General features: G+C 30.5%; 1 protein-coding gene across 2 annotated transcripts in view; it reads left to right on the top strand.

The window, feature by feature from the left end:
- tho2 (THO complex subunit 2-like protein) overlaps positions 1-26,542 on the top strand; it is a 240,410-nt gene that overhangs the window by 100,456 nt on the left and 113,412 nt on the right. For both annotated transcript variants that reach the window (XM_076454283.1, XM_076454284.1), the window contains exons 17-22: positions 1,244-1,324; positions 10,019-10,115; positions 10,792-10,909; positions 18,639-18,818; positions 23,525-23,689; positions 23,776-23,838. In XM_076454283.1, coding sequence (XP_076310398.1) covers positions 1,244-1,324; positions 10,019-10,115; positions 10,792-10,909; positions 18,639-18,818; positions 23,525-23,689; positions 23,776-23,838 — 704 coding nt within the window. The remainder of the gene's footprint in view (positions 1-1,243; positions 1,325-10,018; positions 10,116-10,791; positions 10,910-18,638; positions 18,819-23,524; positions 23,690-23,775; positions 23,839-26,542) is intronic.

A 26,542-nucleotide genomic window follows, 5' to 3' on the forward strand; every position in this document is an offset into this window, starting at 1 on the left:
TGGCAGCATAATGTATTTGTGCAAAACAGACATGCTAATTGTAGAAAATATCAACTTTAGCTTTAAGTGATTTTGGATGGTCACATCCTCTCACAACTTTTCTGTTGTTATTTAACATTTGAACAGTTGTTTAACTTTATGAAACTTTGTATATTCTGTTAACAAATTTCAGTTTATTTTGCCTGAAAATGTGAAATACAATGATACAAAAAGAACAGTTACTTGACGTAATGCAATTAGCAAAGCATTTCTTTTGAATGCTAGAAATAAAGAACTAAAATATATGCTCTCTAGAATACCTTACAGGTATACAAGGATTCATTTATTTTAAGAATTTTTTTTTGTAATTCATGCATTTTAATCAGCCTGGACTTGAAGCTGATGCAAAATAAATTTTTAAAAAGTAAAATAGTACACAATGTACTGAAACTAAATTCATTTATTATTTTTGTAAGTTGATAATGTTAATATTTATTTAAATACACTTTTGAAAAATTACATAAGTACAACATTAAACAATTTGGTCAAGCATAGATTGTATAAAGACGTGTCAAAAATATGCATTTGTATAGTTGTTTCTTTAAATTATAATTATTGTGCAAAAAATAGGTTGATGTGGAATGGTAAATATTACACATTTCTATATGTAAAAGCATATAATGATATTACAACAGTTTTAATTTTAAAATGTATGGGAAAGGGATCATGAAATCAGTACTTCCATACCTTTAGTTAGAAAGTTCCTCCTGTTCCTCTTGGAACATAAAATGATAAGCAATATCTAATTTTTCCTTTCACATGCAGCTTCTTTGTTCTCCCTCTCTTATATGTTTATTTCCTGTATGTCTTTAAAGATGTACCAGGTCTTCTTCAGATAGCCAGATTTCCTATTTCTAAGTGATGGTACCTAAGTCAATGCTTTCTTGGTTTGTCAGCTGTCTGGATGTTTGATGTGACCATCAGCTTTAGATAGATTTGACTTTGGTAAGACTAGCTACCATTAAACAGGTACTAATTATACTTTTTCTTGATGGAAACTAGCAGTTAGTTCTTTATTGGCAGACCAGCTGATGCCATGCCAGAGGAAGCCCATAAGAAACCTTTGATTACAAATTTATTACTTTTCAAAATTCAAGAGAAGTTAGAGAAAATGTTTTATTCAGGAGCTAATTTTTTTCATCTAAGTAAATGAACTAAAAAGTATTTCATTTCTTGGAGGAGGAATCTTTAACTGTCTTGACAGACTGTATTATAGAGGCATTATCCAATCCAGAAAAGGAGAAAATGAAACATGATGGAACATCCATATCCCTCTGGCTTCAAAGTAAGTAATTGAGCATAGTTTATTTTTAGGTAAGGGTGATCAATATTTTTATTAAACTTTGCTGATGTAAGTGTTTCTTTAGAATGTCTTTTCAAAACCTAAATTTGTTTTATTTCATCCTATAATCTTCTGAATATACAATAAAAAAAATCATGGCCTCTGACTGAATCTTTGCTTCTTCTTATTTATCTAACCTTTTTTTTTTCTAATCTTTTAGAGATGTGATTTTCTTATCTTTTGTATGACATCTTATCAAAAGTTATTTGAAAATTTAAATATGTGAAATCCATGCACATTTTATTGTTTTTATGACAAACAACATTCTCAATAAAGGGTTAATAAGGGAAAAGTTTGTTTGATATGTCTATGTTGGCTTGCATTTCTGATGTACATTTGACTAAATGACTTTGTAAAGCCTCTCTTGTCAGACTGTAGAATCTTTCTAACTACAGAAGTTGAGACTAGGTCACCAATAATTTCCAGAGTAACTCTTGTCACCCTTTGGATGCATAGGTAAATTTTTAGTGGATTGATTTCCACTAGTTGCTCACACATGGTACTAAGGCAGAAAATTTAAGGATGTGTGAGTATTCCAAATTTTGTACTAGGAGGAACGTTTTGCTGACACTGTGGGGTAAAACTGCTTGTTGCACCAAATTACTATAAATGTCAAGTTATGTGCTCCTCCATGTGGATTCCAACATGTGGTGAGAGACCTCCCAGGGAAGGTTGTTTTTTCAGTTTACCCCCTTTGGGGTCTAGCATCCATTTATATTTTTGCCCTACATAGTGTCCCATGAAGGGGAGGAGAGGATTTTGGTGGTTGAGGGGTCCAACCCTAACACACCACTTTGACCTTGAATTCCTATAGATGGGTGTCCTTGGGGTAGCCCCCCTAGGTTTAGTCAGCTGGTCCACTTGGGTTAGGGTCAACCAAGTGCCAGTGTTTGATGTTCTCAACATGTTTTGTGGACACTGTATCTGATGCTGGTGTTTGGGTATAGTGCTCATAAAACCATGGTATTGCTGCAGTGTTTATGCTTGGCATTGTTGTGTTTCTCCTCATAGGGCTCTATGGTGGGTGGGGTCAGCCCTTTTACTGTTCCAAACGGGCTCAATGTCGAGGACTTTCACATCTCATCTTAGTCGTCATACATGAGATGTATTGAGCAGCCAGGTACAAACTGCCTTCAATTATTTACTGAAGTGGATCGCAGTAAACAGTTTTAATTTCTTTGTGGAGTTGACTTTTGTGCCATGCTCTCTGTCACATATTTATGATGAACTACATTGTATGCTGAAGATTATAGCTTCCCCTTCAAGGTGGATTCCTGTACATGGTGAGGGGGACTTTCCAGTGAAGATTCTGTATCTTCAGTTTACCTTCTCTGGGATCTGAACATCCACTTGAATGTTTGGAGTATGTTGCATCTCATGATGGGGAAGAGAGGATTTTGGTGATTGTGAAGTGTCATTGATGGATCAGTTTACATCAGTGGCACTTCAACATTTCACAAACCAATTAGGGCTGTTGTCTCCCTTTTTCATTCAGAAGGGATCAGAGAATTTTGCTGGCTCTTCAATGTCAGTTAAGAACTTGTATTGTATAGATATTTTGTTGGAAACATCAATATCAAAACACAGGGAACTATTTCTGAATTCAAGGGGCCATTAGGAATATACCTATTGAGGTTACCTTCCATGATACTTTGAATTTACTGTGAAGAGTGAATTTCAAGAGGGATTTATGAAACATCCACAAATCAGAGACTCTTGCTGGTGTTTCCAGCCAAGGGGTTTCTCCTGTGTGACATTTTCTCACTCATAAAGAAGGAATTAGTCTGCCTACCAACAGTTTGGTTTTGATGTTTACATTATCATTTCCACCTGTTTCTGCCAAAGCAAGTTATTTGAACTGTAAGGTACAGCCTTATATTCCAACCCCCTCTCAGATGTTTGAATTCCTAAACTTGCCTATATTGGAAAGACATCTTGTTGTGGCTTTTTGATGCATGCTTGTTGTGGTAACAAAGACCTGGAAGCTCACAAACCTCAGCCTGGATTCTTACTGAACAAATTGCAGTGGTTTCCACCCATCTTACTCTAAATCTTGCTTTGAGTGGGTGGAAGAATAAAGAGGTATAATGTTTACACACTGTAAACAATATTTCTTACTTTGAGGCTTGGAATCTTGTCCCATATTTAGTCTCAGACATATTCTGCTCTTCTTCATTCCACTGCTACAGTGGGAGTGCAGACAGATCTTTTGGGGTTTCCATCAGAATCCTTCCACAGGAGGAGTCTTTCATCGGTCATGGCTGTATAAGTTGACAAGTGTATGAATACTCCTATCTCCATTATTATTTTCAGTGGCTGCTCTGGTCTATTTCCTTTAATCCTGAGACACAGAACCATTATTTAGTCATGCCCTCCATCTCTGGAGTTTCCATCCTCTGACAATGGTTTGCCCAATTGACCCTGAGCAGGCTCCATGTTGATCAACAGATCTCTTTCTACTAAAGAAAAATGCCATGGCCACAACAGAAGGTTTCTCAGCTACTTAAATGAAAATTGCCAATGTGATGCAGTGGAATTGTTGAGGCTTCTGTTATAATTTGGATGACATAAAGGTTTTGATTGATTCTTGTCATCTCATGTGTCTTTCTTTGTAAGAAGCTTTCCTAAGACCTGCTGATACTGTCACATTTTGATGGTTTTATTTTTACCATAATTACAGCTTGAATTCATGGAGATGTGTCAATGCTCATTGGTCAACACAGATCTACGTTATCTATGCAGTTTAATACACCTTTGGAGGCTGTACCCATACATATCTCTGTAGGCTGTACTATCACTATTTGCTCTCCTTACCTTTTTAAGCAGAGACTTATGATGAATCAGGTCTTGACGCTCTTAGGGAACAGTTGTCTTCAGTTTTTATTTTTGAAGACTTTATTCCTGCTGTCACTAGTCTATTATTAATCCTATTGCTATGGGTTGTGTGTCAAAAGCCGTGCTGTTATGTTTATTTACTTGCATTCAAAAGTTCATTGAACTAATAGTTTATAAATGTATGCAGATAAGTTTGGTATTAAACTGTAAATAATAATTCAAATTTAAGTATCATAGATTATCTATAATCTATAATAAGACACAAGTATTGTGTCTTTGCACTTACGTACAATGTTAAAATAATAAATTATATAAACATTGAAATGGGTATACAATTAACTTTTCTAATTAAAAGTTAATTCCTTGATCCTGCATACTTTGATGTAACAACTCTGTCATCAAGAGTGAATAATGAGATATTGATAGTCACATTTATACTTTTATAACTAGGTCATATGACTTGTGTTTTGGTGTACAATTCTTGCATAACTTTTAGCAGAGACTAATGTTAAATATAAAGCATCATAAAGAGAGAGTTAACAGATATAGAAATCAATTTAGATAAAGTGATAGATGTTAGTTCTGACAACAAAAAACCTGAGAGTCTCAGCCCTGTGGTGGAGAAACAAAATACAGATATAAAAATGTTTAATCATTAAAAGATAATAAAGATGTTATGTGTAAAACAAATAAATAAGGGCAAATTGTAGTATGTGACTGTGTGAAAAGGGCAGAAAATCTACTAGAGCCTTACATATAAGTATCATGAAATAGTAATGAACAAGTGTTAAAATTGTAAACCTTTTCCAGATGGTTTATGGATCAAAAGCCGTGTCATTGCATTTGTTGACTTGCATTTAAAATGTTATTGAACTGTTATGAATTTATGTTGATAAGTTTGATATCAAATTGTAGATTATAGTTCACATTTTCATATTATACATTTACTTTTTTAATTTAAAAGTAAATTTTGAACAAAAACTTAAAAATTTATTTTTGTCATGTGGTATGTTGAATGCAGCAGTGGTTCAAATTAAATATTTCTGATGTTAAATTACAAAGGCTACATTTTTGTACAAATAAGTATATATATAGTATATAAGTATAGAAACTCAAATTACCATTATTAATGAGCTGTAATGTAAAATAAAAACCTTTTATCTTTTCTGTTTGCAAAAAGCAAGGGCACAGTTACATTTGAAAATCATTAAGAGAACACTCTGAACTTCTGATTGGTTTATTCATGTGTCATATATAGAAGTAGGTATATATAAGGAACCATTTCCAAATATAACTGTGCCCTTGCTTTTGAGACAAACCTTTGAGCTGGTAAATTGAATCTTTAGTCTGTTTGTGATTTCATATTGCTTTAGACAAAAATACAGATTGGTTATTAAACTTTATAAATTATAATGGAATTCTGTGGTGTCAGTGAAATAATGTATGATTTTTTGGTTATTCATGTGTGTATATAAAACATAAAAAACATTATTTCACATCATCTGTTTTCAAAATTTCTTAAGTTGTAGCAAGCTAGGACAAGTGGCAATGAGTACAAAGGTTGTTATTAGAAGAGAATTTTGTTTTATTTCTTTATTTGCTGTTCTATGTTTCAAGGAAAAACAAGTTTAAGTACTTGTTTGTAATAATCTATATGCATAAACAATTTATAATAATTAAAATATGACTATTTTACCCAATACCAGTCTACTAAAACTAAGTCAAGATAGGTCAGTTTGTATTATTAGATGGAGTAACATGAGTACACATGCACTGCACCATTTTCTTTCTTGATTGTTAGTCAGGCATGGTTGAAAGATCAATACAATAAAAACAATAAATCTGTAAAAATGTATAATATTATGAGATGTAAGGTTTTTAGTATAAACATTTGTTTGTTTTATAATCTGTACTCATTCTAGAATGAAAAAAGCTTGATATATGTTAATTTCCTAATTTTATATGGTGATTAAGAGATTGGGCAAATTGACTTAATCCATACAGTGAGGCCTGGCATGGCCAGGTGGTTAAGGCACTCGACCCGTAATTCGAGGGTTATGGTTTTGAATCCCTTTCACACCAAACATGCTCGCCCTTTCATCCGTGGAGGTGTTATAATGTGAAGGTCAATCCCACTATTTGTTGGTAAAAGAGTAGCCCAAGAGTTGGTGGTGGATGGTGGATGACTAGCTGCTTTCGCTGTAGATTTATACTGCTAGATCAGGGATGGGCAGTGCAGATAGGCCTCGTGTAATTTTTGCGTGATATTAAAAAACAAACAAAAAACAAACAAATCCATACAGTGCTTTGTTAGTAAAAGTAATATAAAATGTAAAGACATTTCTTAAATGTTTGATAAGACCTTCTGGACATAATAAGGATTTTGTATGTGAAACTTGAAAATTTTCTGATGCACAAAAGTATGTTTAAATCATAGATAGAAAATTAATTTGCATGTTGAATAGGCAACATGCAGAAATAAAAGATGCACGAGAAGAACATGTTTATCAAACATTAACACTTAATTAATAAAAGCTCAGATATTTTGTATATGAAAGCCTTGCAATGTTTACTGAAAATCTGTGAGATGCTGTGAATATATGCTTACTAATTTAAAAGTAAGAGAATGAAAACTATAACAAACACAAAATGGTTACAAGGTTGGTCCCTGGTACTTACACTGTACTGAGAGAGTTAATTCTCTTTCCTTGATGATGAGAAACCCACTTGAAATAAGTAAATGTATGTCAGAACAGCTGAGATAAGTATTAACACTTAATGATAAGGAGAGAATAGTGTTTCAAACTTCCTAGGTCATATTCAGGTTAATTATCTATAATATAACATCATAATACTGTTAAAATAACTGCTGTAAAGAATTCTTCTTTAAAATTGCATTGATTGTACATACTAGTTCCATCTTCTGAAAATCCTTGTCTTTTTGACAAAGCAATTTTATTTGTAGTTTCTCCTCTAGACTAAATACAAACATAAAATTTCCTTGTAAAATAATGTTTGCACTTTTATTATTAAGGTACACAGGTGACCTAGGAAGGTCAGAACGTTGTTCTCTCCTTATCAATAAAAGTGTTAATACCCATACCAGCTGTTCTGAGATACATTTTTAATCCTCTTTCCATATATTTAGTTAGCAATGCTTCTTTTTTTCTGTTTTTAAGACTTGTTTAATACATATCCAACAAATTCTGTGAATAAACAAGTATAAAATGTTTCTCAATTGCCAATACATCTAGAAAAGGCAAACTAATATTTTTGCGAATTTTGAAGGTAATTTGTATGAATAATTTCACATTATTCAAAAAACATGTAAAGTGTTAATACCTAATTGCCAAACCTACATTCTAAAAATGTCACACCTCTTATCCAAACATCAGGTTTGTATTTTGTACTATTTATGAGTTTTGCTTAAAATATATACATATATGTCACACAACAATGGTGAAAGTTGAAATCCCATTGTTAGCCATTCATTTTGATTATGAAAATTGTAAACTTGAAGAAAAAACAACAAATTCTTTTCATATACTTTTGTTAAACTAGGTATATCTGTGGCTTCAACTTATGGAATTTATTTTCAGCTACTGCTGGAATGGTGTAAGTAATGATACTACATCAAATTTTACTAAAAACCTTCATTTAACCTTCATGCAGATAACCCTTGTGTAGCTTTGCACAAAAATCAAAGAAACAAACAAACATTTAACCTTAATTTTGTATTTTTATTCATCAAAAATAATGATTTTGAGCTATATTTTTGGCTATTGACATGACCATGTACCTATACTTAATACTAATGGTCTATAACTATTATTAATTTTACAATATTTTGTTGTAAGTACATCAAATCTTAGTTTAAAATATAGCTAGAATCAATATATTTTTCTGTGGATCTGTTTAAACTGAATATTTCAGATAGAGCACCTAAATTAACTGATGTAACAATGAATCAAGGTATTACTTTAAAACCTGGCCATGATAAAATTAAAAAGGAGAGTTTAATTTTGGTGTATAATCCAGATTTAAATGCTATTTTATTTAAAGTGTTTACAAAAGAAATATTTTATGCTATATTAAAACTGTTAATATTTCTGAATCATTGAAAGAGTATAAAAAAGATAAATTATTAAATAGAAACAGAAGTTTAGTGAGGATTTGTAGAAGGTGGTGTAACCTTCTCTAAAAGTTATGTAGGATTGTAAACAAGTCACATCACTTAATTAAACTTTTGTTAATGGTGATATAATGTCAAAACTTAGTCAGTATTTTTTTAAATTAAAAAGTTTTTAATTTTGTACCCATTTTAACTTTGTGTCATTTATCATTTTAAAATAATATATTAATGTTTCATTACTTTTCTGAACGTGAAAGTGGTCAACTAAATTTTATTCCTGGTGGTACAAAATTCAAAACTCACATGGATTATGTAGATTGTCTTGGCAGTGAAAAAGTCAAAGTTTTGTTGGCTAGTTTTCCTATGGTATTAACTGTTTATTGTATACACTTTATTATGTATCACAAAATTATTTTCCAGTTGTTTGCTACTCTCTTCATAACTTTATTATACATGTTTTCTGTTGCTACAGGATAAAAATGATAATCAAATCTCATTATTTAATTAGGATCACCCAAGATTTTACTGTGGGCACTATTCACTAGTTGACTTAACTCTAAGCTATTATTTGAGAATTAGTGATTACTATTTCAGATAGCTTATGTGTTACTTTGTGTGTATGTCTGAAACAAAAAACACAAAGTTATAGTACTCTTTCATTACAGTAGCTTCCTGTTTTGGGTATGTTATAATGTACTATGCAAAGTAACTGATTTTGTGTATGTACTTCATTATTAAATGTAAATTTGGCTTTCTGTTTTTGTTACTCTCCCTATGAATGAACTTTCTGTTTGAGTAAAAGTTACTTTCCTGTAGTCTGTTATAATTGTTTATGTGTATGTACTTCAGTGTGAAACCTAAAACTGATATACCTGCCAACAAGGTTAACTGATAATATAGTTCATACTTTGTTGGATTTCTGTGTTTGATACTGTTCTTATGATAGTAGCTGTTTCTATATTTACTTTATCTTTTTATTGTTGTACTTATCTGCATTATAGTGTTTTTTTCAAAACTTGAATTCTTTTTCTTTTCTTCACATTTAGCATTGGTTATTTTTGCACACATTATAGTAGCATGAAGGAAATTGCATTGCTATGTAATCTATCTCTAATGAACAAAATGAAATGCAAAAGGTTTTATGTTGAAGTGGAAACTTTATTTTTATGGCCATAGTCTGTTTAGTTTATTTCAATTTGATGTTGGAACTTTGTGCTATTGTGTAGTGAAAATAAGCATTTTATAATGTTACTGAATTAAATGTAATTATAGAATCAAATTATGTTTTTGCTTCAAAGAAAATTTAGACAGAAGAAAATGTACTTGAAAGGTATCATTAGTAGCTTACATCTGACAAAAATTTGCACTAGCAGCTCAAAATGCCATTCACAACTTCCTAGGCAGATGCAATCCATTAAAAATGCATTTCATGTAAGGGATGTATGGTTGGGCAAATATGGCATGGAAAGAATTTTTGAAGTGACTTGGCCAAACAATGTAATTTAAGTCACAAAAACAAAGAATAATAAAAGGTTATTGAAACGTAATGTGGCTAGTCAAAAACATATTCATAGGTTATTGAACTATGCTGTTTTAGATATGTGTTAAATGTTATCTTTGGTGGTTACAAATATGAGAATTTTTCTTTCCTCTCTCACCCTATTTTTTAGGTTTATCTAGTTTTTGTGGAGCCATTTTCAAAAAGTATCCTGTAGAATTGACAGGGTTGTTGCAATATGTGGCTAATCAGCTCAAAGCTGAGAAAAGGTAATTTTTAATAGTATTTCTTTATATTTGGAAATATCAACTAAGAAAACACGTGTATATTAAGATAAACTCAAAATAACTGTTCTGTAATTACATTAGTAGTAATTTGAAATTACCACAGTGATTTAAATTTTCGTAGGAAGTGGATTCCCTAATATTATTCTGCTACATATATCATTTTGTAAACAAGCTACCACAGAAATTAAAGGAAATATATATTACTATTAAAATGTATTTTATACATTATGAAGAGTGAAAAATGATGTATCAGCTGTTTCTCAAAACCTGTTGGTTTTGTTTAAAATGCAACAAAGGACAGATATGTTCAGCATTTGTGAATTAGGTTGTGTTGATGATTTATCTAATACTTTATTTTTTTTTAATAAATATATATCAGCCATACCATGATAATTGTATGTAAAAATGAGAAATGCTCATTTTGGGTGATTTAATTAGTGCCTGATTTTTAACATATCTAGGCTACAGACTGATCATCAGTGATTGGTCTTTAGTATGTGTCTTTGATATGGGGTTTTGTGACATTTGTGTGACTGTTAAAAATTTTTTTGTTAAACAACATTCTTGTATATTAAGGACATTTTAGACCAACAAGCTGAGAGAGAATATTATTGCATTAAAAAAAATGCAAGTTTAACTGGGTTTCTATTTTTACCAGTGTTGACCTTCTTGTTTTGAAAGAGATTGTCCAGAAAATGGCAGGTATTGAAGCAACAGAAGAAATAACACCACAGCAACTAGAATCTATGGCTGGAGGAGAATTGCTAAGAGCAGAGGTGAGGAATAGTTATCTTAATAATAAAATATTTAACTATTTTTAATTATATATATATATATATATATATATATAAATAGAACCTGTATCTACTGAATGTTTTGCATTTGATATCCATCTACAATTTTATGTCAGGTGAGGAGCTTAGATGCAAGTAAAGTTTAACTCTGCAAATCAGAGAAACAATGTATATCACTACATTAAAGAAAAAAAGAATTACGCTTTATAGTGATGTAATATTTATATAAATTATTTTCTTCTCATTTGCAAGAACTAGATTATCAAGAAAAGGTTGTGTGTGTTAGACCTTTGGTGCAAAAGAAAAAATAAAATACTCAAGTAGTAACCTGTTTATGCCAATGTAGTGTCTTAACCATAGACTACTACTTATAAGAGCAGTTTCAGTTATGCTTCCATTAAAATCAGAAGTGACTTCATAAAGTACTGTTAGAATTTTCAAGGTTCAAGTCTTAGTCATTCAGCTTTAGAATTTGAAACTCTTTAACTTTCTCAGCCATTATAAAGAGCGATATGATAAAGTTGTTGCTCAGTTTTCAGAAACTAAAAGAATTGTCACATAACATAGTTAATAATTAATTCATTCCCGCATAGAATCTCAATAAATTACTAGGAAATTTTATTTTTGGAATTATGAGATTAAATGTTGTAGTATTCACTGCTTAGACTAGAGAATTTTAATGAATTATTATAAGGTTCAGAAATAGAGGAAATCAATCATGAAGGTTGCAGCTAGGAATGTGGCATGTAAGATACTTTTAATGATGACAAGGTGTATTACTGTAGTTAGAACACAAAAATGAGTTATCAGATTTCTTTGCTTGTACTCACTTAAAAATTATGGTAAAAAGGCAGTTGAGGAACTGTGTGGAACTAAATTTTGTGAAACTGATAGAAGATAAATAAACTGTTCCCAATTGCACAACAACCAGAAGTTGCAAAACATCAATCATCTGTTGTTTTTTTAACTTGGGCCCCTTTATGCTGTTTTTTTCATACAACTTTCATATTAGTAGTTGCTGAAGGAAGGTCATAAAGCTCATTGTTATAATCAACGTTAGGAGATGATAATGTGTAATAAATTCATTCTTTATCTATAATACACTAAACACTTTTTGGACTAGAAAGTTTTATAAATAAGTTAAGAATAATTGCATATTTTTATTAAAATTACTTTGGATTTAATATTAGAAAACATAAAATCAACTTTTTAGGTTCGAGTTTGAAGTTAATGAAGTGTAATAATGTTCAGTTACAAAACTAAAATACACTAAAAGAGTTTTCAGAAAGCTTATTTTTGTACTGAGAAGATAATGTTGATGGATGAAGAAGTTCGTTTCTGTGGTCACATTTAAAAGACACTATTTATTAGTTTTTAAACTTTGCCCATGATTGTTTAGAATTGGCCAATGATAATTTTATTGGAAAACCTGGTGTCAAAAGAGTTCAAAAGGTGGGATCAGAGCTTAGACTTTGAATTTAGGTTGTGTGATTGCTATTGGTGGCCAACTGTACATTTTATCATAAGTGTAAGAAAACATGTTCCATCCACTAGCTAATATTATTTCATACTAGGAAACAATATATTTTTTTTGCTCTTCAGGATAAATTTTGAACTTGTTATCATTCATTCTGCACACTTAAAACCAAGACAGTGTGGTGGTGTCAAGAATGATAGAGTTCAGCTTATCAGTTGGAAGGATAAAATCTGTATTTACTAGCCAGGATGGTGGTTGACATGATAGTGAATGATAAACAATGATATCAAGTTAATTTCTAGTTGTATCAGCTAAAAACTAAATTGTAAAACCTTGCTGTGTCCTGTCAACATCAAACCTACCACTACATTGGAAAGAACAGAGTTTGCTGTTATCTCTGAGTAGTTGTGAAATTTGATCTGAGGTTTAACTATATACTAATATGTCTTCATTCCTTTGTTGATGATTGTTTGGTCTTTTTGATGGATATTTAGACTTATATGTTGGCAGAGGGATAGGATATTTGTTGCCTATTATCAAACTATTTACATTTCTAACAGGTCTCTTTTCTGTATCATTCTCTGAAGATCAGGATATTTCCTTATGTATCATTACCTACTTGGAACAGCAGATTCAGAGTAAACAAAGTCACTTTACAGTGCCTGTTACTATTTCCTGTAGTGTAGAGGTTAACACATTCAGTTCTGAGTGTTTGGTGGAGCCACTGCATTAATATCTCTAGTTTGCTTTCATGCCAGTAACATTATTGAGGTTGTTACCTCGTTCCTAGTTCACAAGAGCACATTTCAGTCAGAGGTATAATACCTTTATTGCTCAAACTAGTGTTGTGTGAACTTGCTAGGAAGTTCCTTCACAATTTTATAGAATTGAATAGCTTATTGGCTGGTTGTCATTTTAAGCATTTAGCTCACCAGCATGCACCTCTAAGTCCTCAGATGTATCATATTCATGATTTTTAAATTCTACCTATTAAATGGTGCTAATCTCAATTTGGCTTCACTCACAAATACCTGTGGTTCTGGATAAAGCCTGTCATTTCTGGATTCTCAGCCAGTGCCTAGTAGAAATTCCACCAATGTCATGGGAGCTGGAAGTAGATGTATTCAAGGACTTGAGAGAGTTGTAAGTACCTGGTCCAGGACAGCAGTGCATTAAGTTGCTTTCAGCATTTTATTCTAAAGCTCTGCAGGATATCAGGTTTGCTTGTGATCCTCTTCTTATCATTTTTGCTGTTGTAGAAAGATCTACATTATTGACCTTTGGAACATCGGTAAAAGGCCTTTGTTCGGGACAGGACTCCTAAACATATAACTTTCTTTCTCCAGCAACAAATTCTCTTTCTTGATTGTATTTCTACTTGCAGAAAATCTCATTTTTAAATAAAAAGCATTACTCTAACCTTATTAACTCTGAAGTTCAAGTATTTCCAATATACATGTTAACAAAAATAAAAAAATAAACCAGCAAAATATGAGATTATGTGATCAGAATATCTTTGTCTACTCAGTTGTATTCTCAAGTTAAGCTTCATTTTCTTGATATGTCCACCTATCTTTCTATGGTTTTCATCCAATGCTGTGTACATTTTATTGCATGCTCACTGGCTACATTGAGGTCTTTTGCTGTGCATTGGATTTGAATCTATGAGCATACAAATATTACATAATCTGCCCTTCATCACAGTTGCAAGCTGCAGATCTGTTTGAGAAAGGGAAGATTGATGAATTAAATTACAAAATCTACATTTAAATACTGATCTCAAATAAATAAATAAATAAATAAATAAATAAGCGAACTGAACACTAGGCATGTTACAAAATGAAAATATTTATTTAGTCAATAGGTAAAAAGACTGTTTACTGATTAACAATTTTTCTTGCATAAGGTGTTTTCTAGCCAATCAGTTAATTGATCCTCTGCATACTATTTGAATTTAATGTTATTTACTTGACCATTTTGCCATGAGTGAGTGAGAGTATACATCATGACGTTTAAGAGTTATATTAAAAACTTAAGTAACCCTCTCTACACAGGCATCCTTTACCGTGCATCTTCCAAGATTTGTAGTGACTTACATTCAAAATTTAATTAAATATTTTTGTTTGTTTTGCCAATCAGTATAGCATAAAATCATAACTAATAATCCATATTTTGATAATATATAAGAATGATAATTCAATATTAAAAAAGTCCTGAACTTCCCCTACATTAAGAAATACTTCTTCCTTTCATCATCCCTTTTTCTGTATTGAGGTAGACAGTTTTTATTTTTTTAAATGTTCATGGTGATTTTCTTCATCAGTCAATCAAAGAATCTAGTAGAGACAGTGATATTTAGATTTGTTGTTAACTTCTAACATAAAAATGGTTGATAGGGTGTAGATTGTGAAACATCTGGGTGAATGATCATTGGTTAATTATATTTAATGTTTTACTACACATAGAGATAAGAAATGAGTTTTTGTTCTCAATTTTAAGAAAGATAGTTTTGAAAGGTTGAGACAATAGTTATATAATCATTTGGGCAACTGAATTAATTGAAGATACTGATCAACTGGAAAATTTTCAAAATAATTTATTCTAAAGATAGACATGTTCCTTGTAGAAAAATATTGGCTGCAAATAAAAAACAATTTGACTCATAAATGGTATAAAAGATAAAATTAAAAACAGAAAGACATTATAAATGAAAGAAGTTTAAATTGATTGCTGTGATGGGAAATTTCAAGAATTCTAGAGATCAAGAAGTTGGTAAAACAGTAAATTTGAAAATTTAAAAACTATATGAAAAAGGTTAAATGAAAATGTAAAAATTAATAGTAAGGGTTTTTTTATAATACATTAAGGGTATGCAAAATGTTAGAGTGAGAGAATACAGACTTTGGGGGTTGATACAGAAGTCTCGTATCTGTTTATTATGAGGTGCCTGGGTTATTTAATTCGACATTTTTCAATATTTACTAACAAAGCAATATTGTTTTGCTAACAAAAACAAATGTAAGCAATATTCTTTATTTTTTTTAAGGAAAACCTGAAGAATACTCCTTTTTTGTCTTCAGATTTTGACATTTTTTATTCTTGAATAGAAATTTAAATCATATACAGTCAATTTTTACTTGATTGGTTTTTAGTATCATATTTTTTAAACTTTATTTTGTCAACTGCACTAGATAAACACTGCTATAAATTAAAAGAAAGTGACATCAAGTTAGACTAGATAACACTTTTTTTGATAAAAATGCTAACAGTATTTTTAGTGAAGATCAATTTTATATAATAAATGGTTTCTTTTAAATGAATAGTAAGATCCTCTTTTATCTGTATAAACTTTCAAATAAAATTCAATAAATAAAAATTTGAGTTACTGAAATGTTTTGTCTTTGCTAACAAACCCTTAAGACTTAATATAAATTACCTGATTTTATGCCACAGGAAAAACTTGTAATACATTTCAAGTGGATAGAAGTTACAATGGCAACATGTTTTGGTATAAATGAAAAAAGGAACATCTGGGAGAACTGTATAAAATTCACAAGTGGTTGGTTTGTTGGTAAATCATAAACTTCTCATTAATTATTTTTCTTTTCTGCAGGAGTTTCATCATTTTAGCACAAGAATATAAGTTACCTGTCACACCACTTGATCCTCTCTGATTACTCTAAAAATAGTCCATAATCTGCTGTATCTAGTAGTAGATAAATTTTGGTCATAGTTATTTTCAAAGCTGAGTTTGATTAATAGTTGGAGTCAAATTGATAGGAACAGCAGACTGTGCTAATAGAATCAGTGAAAAAAAATGAATAGTCACTTAAACTTTTCATTACAGGTTGGGTGGAATCCACCCAGCTCGTGACCATGAAGCTATCTATGATAGTAATTATACTATAATGTTTGATGATGTGTGTATAAGTTTACAAAATTTTGAAGGTTATTAGTTAACATTACAAGGCTTTCATACAAAAAATGTCAGGTGTTAAAATTAAGAGTAAAAATATTTTAATTAAAGATTATCTTGCAAGTTTTTTTCTTTCAAGCAATATGCAGAGTAGTTTTTATTTTGAGATTAAAATAATTTTATGCAAAGAAAATTTTTAAATTTCACAGGAGAAACCTTTATAACCTAGGTAATCATCAAATGTTTCTGAAGAGAAAAAATTTATCTGTTGTTTTCATTTATCAACTTGGAATCTTTAGATTTGACAGATGTTGTAACCATCATAAAAATTAGGAAGTAAACATAAATTATGTTTTTTTCTTTCGAGAATGACTACAAAATATAACTTATAAATACAGATGTTTAATCTAAATATCTTAAATGTTATAGCATTATACATTATTTTTATTATATTGACTTTTGAGCCTTTACTAGCTACAGTAGAAGTTGTAAAGACATGGTGCATGTGCAGTCATGTTACTGTATCCATGGGTATAAAACTGATCTTTAGTCTTTAAGTGACTAGCTGTGTTTTAGTGGAGTAGTATTTTGTAAGTTACAATCGCATTTCAATTATAATACATTATCTATGTATTTACAATATAATTATTTACAAATAAGTTTTTAAAGCTATTTTACTTAAAATATAAAACAGTAAATAAAGAAATAGAGCAAACAGTTATCTCTTCTAGTTACAATCTTTAACCTTTGTATTCAGTTGCTTCTTGTTGTAAGCTGTTAATTTTTAAGAAATTTTGTATGTTGGAAGATGTGAAAAAAATAATTCTTAGGTTTCCTGTGTACATTTGAATAACCAAAAATTATTAAATTACTATATTGATACCATAGAAATCCATTATAATATATCAAGTTTACTGATGGAGCTGTATGCAGGTAAAAAAAAAAAAAAAACATTTTGAACAGGCTAGAGATTTAACCTACCAGTATATAGGTTTGTCTCAAAAGAAAGAATCAACAGTTATATTTGAAAATGGCTAGGAAAACCACTTGAGCAACATATTGAGCTTTTGATTAGTTATTCATGTGTTATATATTGAATTAAATGTTTGTAAGGGACCACTTTCAAGAGAATCAAAGGAGGTGATCTACTGTGTTTGATCCAATATGTTAGTGATATCTCATCATGTAGAAAAGATGGGTGTTTTTATTTTATATTATAGGTTTTAAATATTGGTAATTTCAGTTCCTAATTCGATTAAAACCATAAACTTCATAACCATCTAATTTGAACCAGTGATGCATACAATGTAAAACATAAAAATCAGAATTTAGGTGCATTTTTAAATATTTATATTTATAAGTTTAAAAATTAATTATTCATAATCTAAAAATTTGAATTATATAATACAGTTTAATGTCAAACTTAATGATATAAATTCATAAAAGAGTAGTATAATAAAAGTTTGAGAAGTCAACAAGTGTGGTAACATGTCCTTTGACCCATGACCTGTCATGATAGAGTTAAGCAATAAAACATGAACTATGATATTCTCAAGAGTTGAATGTTTTTAAGGATATATAAACCTGTGTCTTGAGATGGTCAGAGAAATAAAAAGAAATATTACGTGCTTTATTAAAGGACAGGACTCCTCAGAACTGTGCAGAAATGCAAGTTTCATCATTTCTTTCATTTTTATTTGTCAATTACACTGAATAAATGTTACAAAATGACAAGGTATCAATTCCAAAAGTATTTTAAGGTAAAATTTGTTGAAATAAAGAATTGTTACTTTGACTTAAATTTGGATATTATTTGCATATGATCACTTGACATCTAAGAGGTGCTCACCAATCATAATAGGATTTAATTATATTCATATTTTTTTCATTTAGCAGAATTAGTTAGAACTATCTGCATATTTGTACTTAGAATGAATGCTCAAAATGTTTTTTCATAATTTTATGAAGTCTTTGTACATATGCCATATTTGATAATGTTTTTATACTCAATATAATTTGTATCTTAAACTTCTATTGATATTTCGTATATCCTGTGAATACATAGAACAATAACATTGAATGTGTTTTGATATTTCTTATGTCTCTTCTATTAATTATTAGACTAGTGCCTACCTAATGTAAATATTTTGATGTGAATTTCATCAGGAAATGTTTGGAAGCTTAAGATTTTAATAATTAACTCCTCAATTTATAAGTATCATATTGTTGAAATATGTAATAATTTTTTCTAAGTTTAAAAATGTTTAAGATTTTGTAAATCCAGTAGATACTGAGATGCATTAAATTTACTTTTTAAGGGAGGATTTTTTAATCAGATGCTCAATACCAAGAAATCTTCCCAGCGACTGAAGGATTCTTTGTTAGAGCATGACCTTGCTATCCCTCTGTGTTTACTAATGGCTCAGCAGCGGAACTGTACACTTTATCATGAACAGGACCACAGTCACCTGAAATTAGTAGGAAAGTTGTATGACCAGGTGTGTGATTTCATTAATACTTTTGCTACAGGTGTCTTTTTCTGTACAGGTGATAGGGTTTTAGTGAATTATATTCAACGTTTAATTAAAGTACTTTATTATCTTGGTATACAAATAAACTTGGCCTCAAAATATAGCAAATAATCCAAATTTTATACAAATTTTAGTTCTCACTTTTATAAGGTGATATTAAAACAAAACCCTCACTTTCTCTAGTAAGAGAATTGTGGCATTTACTTTCTTAGATATCCCTGTTTTGTAATTTATATATCACCACTCTGAGAAGTACTAAATATAATGTAAATTACTCATTATGATGTTGTTATCATACAGACAAAGCATGAATTTCATAGTCTTCAATTTTATTTGGTTACAGAGCCATAAAGTAGAAGATCAGACACCTCTTGTCACAAACACCTGTCACACCCTCTTGTTTAGGATTTGTTAGTAGTTCCCTCTTAAATTTAGTAATATATTATTTATAACAGGTACAAAGTCAGTTATCACATATCAAATGATGTATTATATTACCTTGTTTTTTTGTTTTTTTTTGTACAGAGAATTGTCTATTTTGCTTTCAGTTTGAAAAGTTCAGAATTTATTCCCACAGGGAACACATTAATGATCTTTGGTGAATGTTTAAGAGACCTTGTCATGTAGTTAGATAGCCAGAAACATTGGTTATAGGATATTGTTTGTTTTATAAATGCTATTATTTTGTGTTTTTGGTTCATTATTTAATTAAGTAAAAGATTGGTACAGAATTTCTGTTGGTACAAAAAAAATGTAGGGTTAAGTTTAACCCACAGTTGACAACAAAGAAAAGATCCAATGAAACAAATAATTATAGTTTTTAAGGGGTATGTTCATGAGTAGATTATGCATTATGCAAGTCAATAAGGTGAAGTGAGCTATACTCACTTATAGTGATTTATATCTTATGTAAGGGAAATTTTTGTTTGACACAGTTCAATGGACAATAAAACAAAATTTAAGTGTAAACAGATATGTACTGTTATGCATTTAAAACTATTTGGGGTAAATATAGGTTTGTTACAGTTTAAAGTGATTCTGGAATGAAAAAAATGGGTAATTTAGATTTGTTTAAAATTTATTTTGGTGGTTACAAAGTCAAATGTTAAGGTAGATAAAATATAAAGTTTTATTGAAAAAAAAACATTTGAAGTTTATTTAGGATGTTTTAGAGATTGTGCAAATGACATTCGAGAATTTTCAGGTAATAAAGTATATTTAACCTTAACGTGAGCATTGCTTTGTTCTTGGAGCAGCTAACACTTTGAATCCATATGTTCATGGAGATGTTTTTAGCAAAAATAGATTTCTGATTTTCTTTGACTACAGATAACTCTTAATGATCACTTAAATCTTGCAGAATTTTATAGAGGTACACAAAACAGTTTAGAAGCTATAGTGTGGTAACTATAAAAGTAAATTTTGGTCTTGAACTCGACCAATTTGACTTGGACTGCAGTGAGAGGGTCAAAGACGAAAGCTGTTATTGTAGTTGTGGACAAGGTTGAAGCAATTTTGAAGCACATGCAGTATTTGCACTTCATACCTAATTGTTCTTTTTTAAAAATAGAACTGAACATTGGTAAAGATTAGTTTTTATTTAATACCAGAGGCAAGGCCAGTGAATGCCACATTGCTGGAGTGAAAAAATGTTGTTTTTCTGGAGTTATTTTAAAGCGATTACTGCTTATATAAAGAAGGCTAAAGTGCATCTGGGTTTTAAGAAAGTATGTGAACAAAATACCACTTAAAAAGCTTGTTAATATGTTACCTCTGAAGGTTTAGGGGTAGATTGGCTCATTGTATAGAAAACTGGCTAGATGGAAGAAAGAAAATTGTTATAAATGTAGTTCAGTCAAAGTATATTAATGTCACTAGTGAGGTATCTCAAAATGTATAGATAGAGTCTTTGCTTATTTACATTGAAGAAATTGAAATTTATCATATTTCTTGGCTTTAAGGAGGATACTACTGCCTTAAAAAAACTTGGGTTATTTTGGTAAGTTGGGCAGATAAATACAGGTGGCTTTTAATTATAATAATTGCTAGGTTTGCGATATCACAATTTGAATTACGAGCATTATACTGATGTAAATGAGCGTAACCCTTTAATTACAGGTTGGGTGGAATTCACTCAGTTTATGACCACAGAGCTGTCCATGAGAGTAAACAATGATTTTTGATAATATACACGTTTACAAAATTTTGCAAGTTTATTAGTAAACATTACAAGGCTTTTGTGCATAAAATGTTAAGGTTTTAAATTAAGTATTAAGGTATCTAATTAAAGATTTTCTTATAAATCTTTTCTGTCAGAATCTTAGTTAGGCAACATGCAAAGTAATTTTCATTTTAAGATTAAAATAATTTTATTCTTAAGAAAATTCTTAAATTTCACATGTGAAACGTTTGTAACCTACAGATAATTATCAAATGTTTTAAGAAGAAATTTTCCATTTTATGTTATTTTTACTATTAAATCAAAATTTTTATATATCTGATAGATTTGACTAATCCTGCAACCTTCAAAAAAAAAAAAAAAAAAAATAAGTATAAATTATGCCTTTTTCTTTCTAAAGTGACAACAAATTTTAACTCAAACACAAATATTTAATTTAAATAACTGAAATGTCATAACATTATAAAGTTATATATATATATATATTTATTATTTTTATTATATTGATCTTTCACCCATTGCTGGCTAAGATAGAAGTTAGTGATGTGGTGCATATGTACTTACGTTACTGTATTTAAGAGTATAAAACTGACCTTTAGTCTTTACAAAGTGACCAGTCTTAACTGTGTTTTAGTGGAGTAGTATTTTGTAAAATACAATCACATTTCAGTTATGATACATTATTACTATTTACAAATAAGATTTTAAACTTATTTTTCTTTAAACATAGAACAGTAAATAAAGAAATAAACAAATATCTGTTATTGTTACCACCTTTGTACTTGGTTGCTGCTTGTTGTAGGTTGTTGATTCTTAAGACATTTCATATGTGGAGGATGTGAAACAAAATAATTTTTTTTAGGTTTTATGTATATATTTAAATAATTACAAATTATTAACTTACTGTACTGAAACCATAGAAATCTGTTATAATGCATCAAGTGTAGTGATGGAGTTGTATGTGGGTCAAAAAAAAATTTTGAACAGGCTAAAGACTTCCAACACAAAAGTTTGTCTCAAAAAAAAAGAAAAGAAACAAGTGTTATATTTGAAAGCAACAGGGAAGACCACTTGAGGGACATATCGAGCTTTTGATTGGTTGTTCACTTGTTATATATAGAAGGTGAGCAAGGGGCCACTGTTTGATTCAGTACATTAGTGGTATCTCATCATATAGAAAAGATATGATGTTTTTATTTTTATTCTAGCTCTTAAGTATCAGTAATTTCAGTTCCCAATTAATACAAAAGTATAGACCTTGTCTTTTGACACCACAGACATCTAATTTAAACCAGTGCTGCATTTATGATACCATATCATACTCAAAAATTGATGTTCAACTGTTTTTTTTTCAATAAACACTTGCACTGATTTATATCTTCAAATTTATTATTATAAGCTACAGTTTGATAAGAAACTTTTGGAGATAAATTAATAAAATAGTAATTGAATGTGAACATTATGAATGTGATTCAACAAATGTGATGACATGGCCTTTAACCTGTAGTCCATCTATACATATATTTATATTGTTTGTGTGTTTTGGGTTGTAAATGTGCCTGGCACTAGAAAAAGCCTTGCAGACTTTAGGCCTGTTGTTTGTGGTATGTGCTAGATCTCTGTAAACTTTACTATGTGGTTTATTTCATTTTCTTCTGTCCTTTGGTAACCACCATTTACTCAAAGTACCTTTGCATTTTAACTCATGTTAAACAAAACAAAAAGCTGGATGACTCAAGCACAGTGCATATGTAAGGTGATACAAGTTTTAACTAAATTCATTCAGTCATATCAAAGGTGTATTTTCTTGTATTTCTGTAGAGGTAATAAATTAACTCATGATATGAACCTGATTGGTTGATCACCGTGAGTTATGTGTGGACATAATCTGTTGGCTGAAGATTAATAGTTACTCATTTGTATACATACTGTAGACCCAGAGGGTGCACAATTAATACATGAAGTAGAACCAGTATGTGTGCATTTTTTGCATTAAACTGAACTAGCTCACATGTAAGTAATAAAAATAAATGAAAGAACTACAGTTTTGAGAATCACCAACTCTTATTATCTTCTTTATGTCAATGATAGAGAATGTGACCTGATGAAACTTTGTGTACTATTGGTTTGCAGATAATATTGTTCTTGTATTTGTTTTTTAGCCACATACCTCTGGTTTATGTCACTAGCTATAATTAACTGTAGTTTTCAAAACTTCTGGTGGTCAAGACTTTAGTAAGAAATAATATCCTTCACTAAGTAGTGAAATTAGTATTATGAGCAGCCCAACAACTGTAATTATAAAGAGAGCCAACTCAAGTTTCTCTGTTTAAGAATTATATGTTAAGATATTATCATCTTTGGAAAGAAAATGTTTTAAATAAATATACAACATAATTTACTTAACAAATCTTAGATGATTAATGATTATTTATTTTAGTTGAATGGTTAAGGAACTGTATTAGTAATTAATAATTTGATTTTGCTGTTTTAGTGTCAAGACACGCTGGTGCAATTTGGACTGTTCCTTGCCAATAGTTTGAGCATGGAAGACTATGCCAGCCGGCTACCCCCAGTTCAAAGCTTATTGTCTGATTATTCCATTCAAGCTGACATAGCGTTTTTTTTGGCCCGCCCCATGCTGAACTATGCAATCAATGTAAGTTATGTATTAATGTAGAATTGTAGTTTATCTTGTTTTTTCAAGTGTAAGAGTGCTTAACATTTTGAATTTCTTTATAACAGGCAAAGTTTGAGGAGAAGAAAAAACAAGACAAAAGTCTGAAAAATGCACCTTCTTCCCAAAAAGTAAGTCTTGTTTTCTAGAGTTAAGGTATAAAACAACGTTTTTTCAAGAAGTTGAACAGAAAATTATTTAACATCTAATTCAGAGATTTATACATTAGATCAACACAGATTTCTAGTTTCCATAATATACAAACTCCTCATTCCACAGGCACTTCACAGACTCTTCAGATAGTTGCAGCTCCTCATGTCTAGTTTAGTTATATGTATGGTGTGGATGGATCTTCAACAAAGTTGGTATGGTGGTTTATTGGGTCCTTGGGGAGAAAGTTTTTCAGTTTTGCATTGTATGTGTTTTTGTTTGTTTTTTTTTCTTCAATGGGTGTTTTTGCATTTCTTATCCTTCCTTTACCTTCTGTTGATGGATCTTCAAATTTGGTATGAAGGTGTGCTGGGTCCAGGTATCTTGAAGTTTTTATAGACATTTTCATATTTTTTTACAGTTATATATGAGGGAAGAAACTTTTCATGTCCTTAGATAACATTTAATAAATCAGGAATTTACATATCTTTTCATCCAGGGAAGAGGTACTCCAGTCACTGTGTGTATGCATGTATGTATATATATACAGTACTGTGGAAAAGTGTTGGGAGAAGAGAATATTTTCAATTTCTTTCATTTTATGGGGTTAATTATTTTCATGCTAATATGGAATGTAAATTTCAACACTATGGTAATGCTTCACTGAACTTCGTTGACAACTGAATGAGCCAGGGTGAGAATACTTCTCAGTCTTTACAAATCCCATATACTCGTACAGAGTGTGTCATAAGGAACCTGTTTGAATGAATATACTGATCAAACTTAGGGTGTGAAATAACTTTAATTGTACCCTGTGCAGTGTCTTAATGATATAGAAAGAAGCTATCAAGGAGCTAACATGTGATACAGGTATATGCTAGAAGAAATAAATTTAATAGCACTCCATAAATAAACCTTGATAAAAGCAGTGTTTAACACTGAATATTAAATTTTGTTGTCATATGACAGCCCAATAAGCAGAAAGAATTGTCAGAACAATAGAGGGTTCACATAAAATCTACATGATGCTAGCTGGACTCTTCTATAAATTGCTGCAGGTTTGAAATGCTCCACAAACACTCTGAAATAGACGTTATATTGTGAGATTGAAACAGGTCAATTTGAACATTGGCGAGGAAGAGGCAGAACACCTAAAGTTAATGTCAAGAATCTTCATTTTTGCAGCCTTTGGAACAGAAGGAAAGACTGCCATTTATCTCAGGCATGAGATAAATGACCATGTACCAAATGACATAAAGGTGTCCAGATTAACAGTATCGAGGAGACTGAATGAGAATAGAATATTTGGTTGTGTAGTTAAAAATTCTTCATTTTGATCTCCAAATATTGTCAAGGGACTGAAAATTGCTACAAAAAAGTACAAAAACTGGACTGTTGATGATTGGAAGAGGGAGTTATGGATGGATTAGTCTAAGTTTGAAATATTTGGTTCAAAGTGTAGGTTGCACGTTTAATGGAAGAAAGGTGAAAGATACTTGCCTCAATGCATAGGATCTACCACGTGATTCAACAGTTTACTAACCAAACATTTTGCTGCCGATCTTTTTATCACTAGGGTGTTTCGCTATCTCATAATTTCATATTATAATCTCCCTTAAGATCATAAAAAATAAAAATATTTTATCAGTAGTAGTTAGACAAACATTTCAGTTAGTGAAATATTAGTTTATTGGAGAAACACTTCTTTAAAAAAAGGGGGGGGGCTCTTATGTTGTGAAACGTTTTATTTAAAATAATGGACAATCTGAGTTTTTAAAAATGATTTAGACTTAAAACAATTCCATGAAGAAACTGGAGTTTATTGCTGGGTTATAAGCTTGTATCACAGCTACTGCCTCGAATAAGTGTTGGACCATAATGAATCATTTATACATAGCTGGAACAGGTAGTGAAACACTCTAGTAATGAAAAGACGTAGTGAGCCGACCAATAGCGAAAAGTTTGGTAGCAAATTGTCTGAGAACCCACCTACCATGAAACATGCATGATGGTTTTGGGGTCTTATTTTCTGCTGAAGTGACAGGAGATATTTGCAAAATAGATGGAATAATAGACTAACACAAGTACCATTAATTAATGATCTTTCATGGTATACTTAGTGGTTTACATATCATTGGTAAAGGATTCTACTGTGAAGAAAAATGACCCCAAATACTCATCCAACCTATGCAGAAATTATTTAGCTAAGAAAGAAGCTGCTGGAGTTATTTAAATGATGCAATAGCTTCCACAAAGCTATGATCTCAACTCAGTTGAACAGATCTGGGATTTGAAAGATCCAAAACTTAAAAAAAACACAAGTTACTTCCAAAGAAACTTTATGGGAGTGTATTAGAAACAGAGTAAAATCACAAAGGAAACTGTGATTCAATATGTTCCAATGGTGCCTGAAAGACTGTCTGCAGTTATTAAAGCAAAAGGGAGACACAAAAAATATTAACTGTTTGCTGAACTCAAGTATTCCATTGAGTGTCTGTTGTACTAAATATGAAGGTTAATAAAATTTTGATGTTTTACCTGTGATTTATCTTCCATTGTTTTTTAAAGCAGCTTGAAATCTACTTTTTGACTTTGTCCTAACATTTTTGCACAATATTATAAATATGTATGTATGTGTGTTTCTGTTATAAGCATTATAACTTTAAAAATTAAAGTAATTTTACT

The sequence above is a fragment of the Tachypleus tridentatus genome, chromosome 1 (assembly GCF_004210375.1).
Source record: "Tachypleus tridentatus isolate NWPU-2018 chromosome 1, ASM421037v1, whole genome shotgun sequence".
Taxonomy (NCBI): Eukaryota; Metazoa; Arthropoda; class Merostomata; order Xiphosura; family Limulidae; genus Tachypleus; species Tachypleus tridentatus.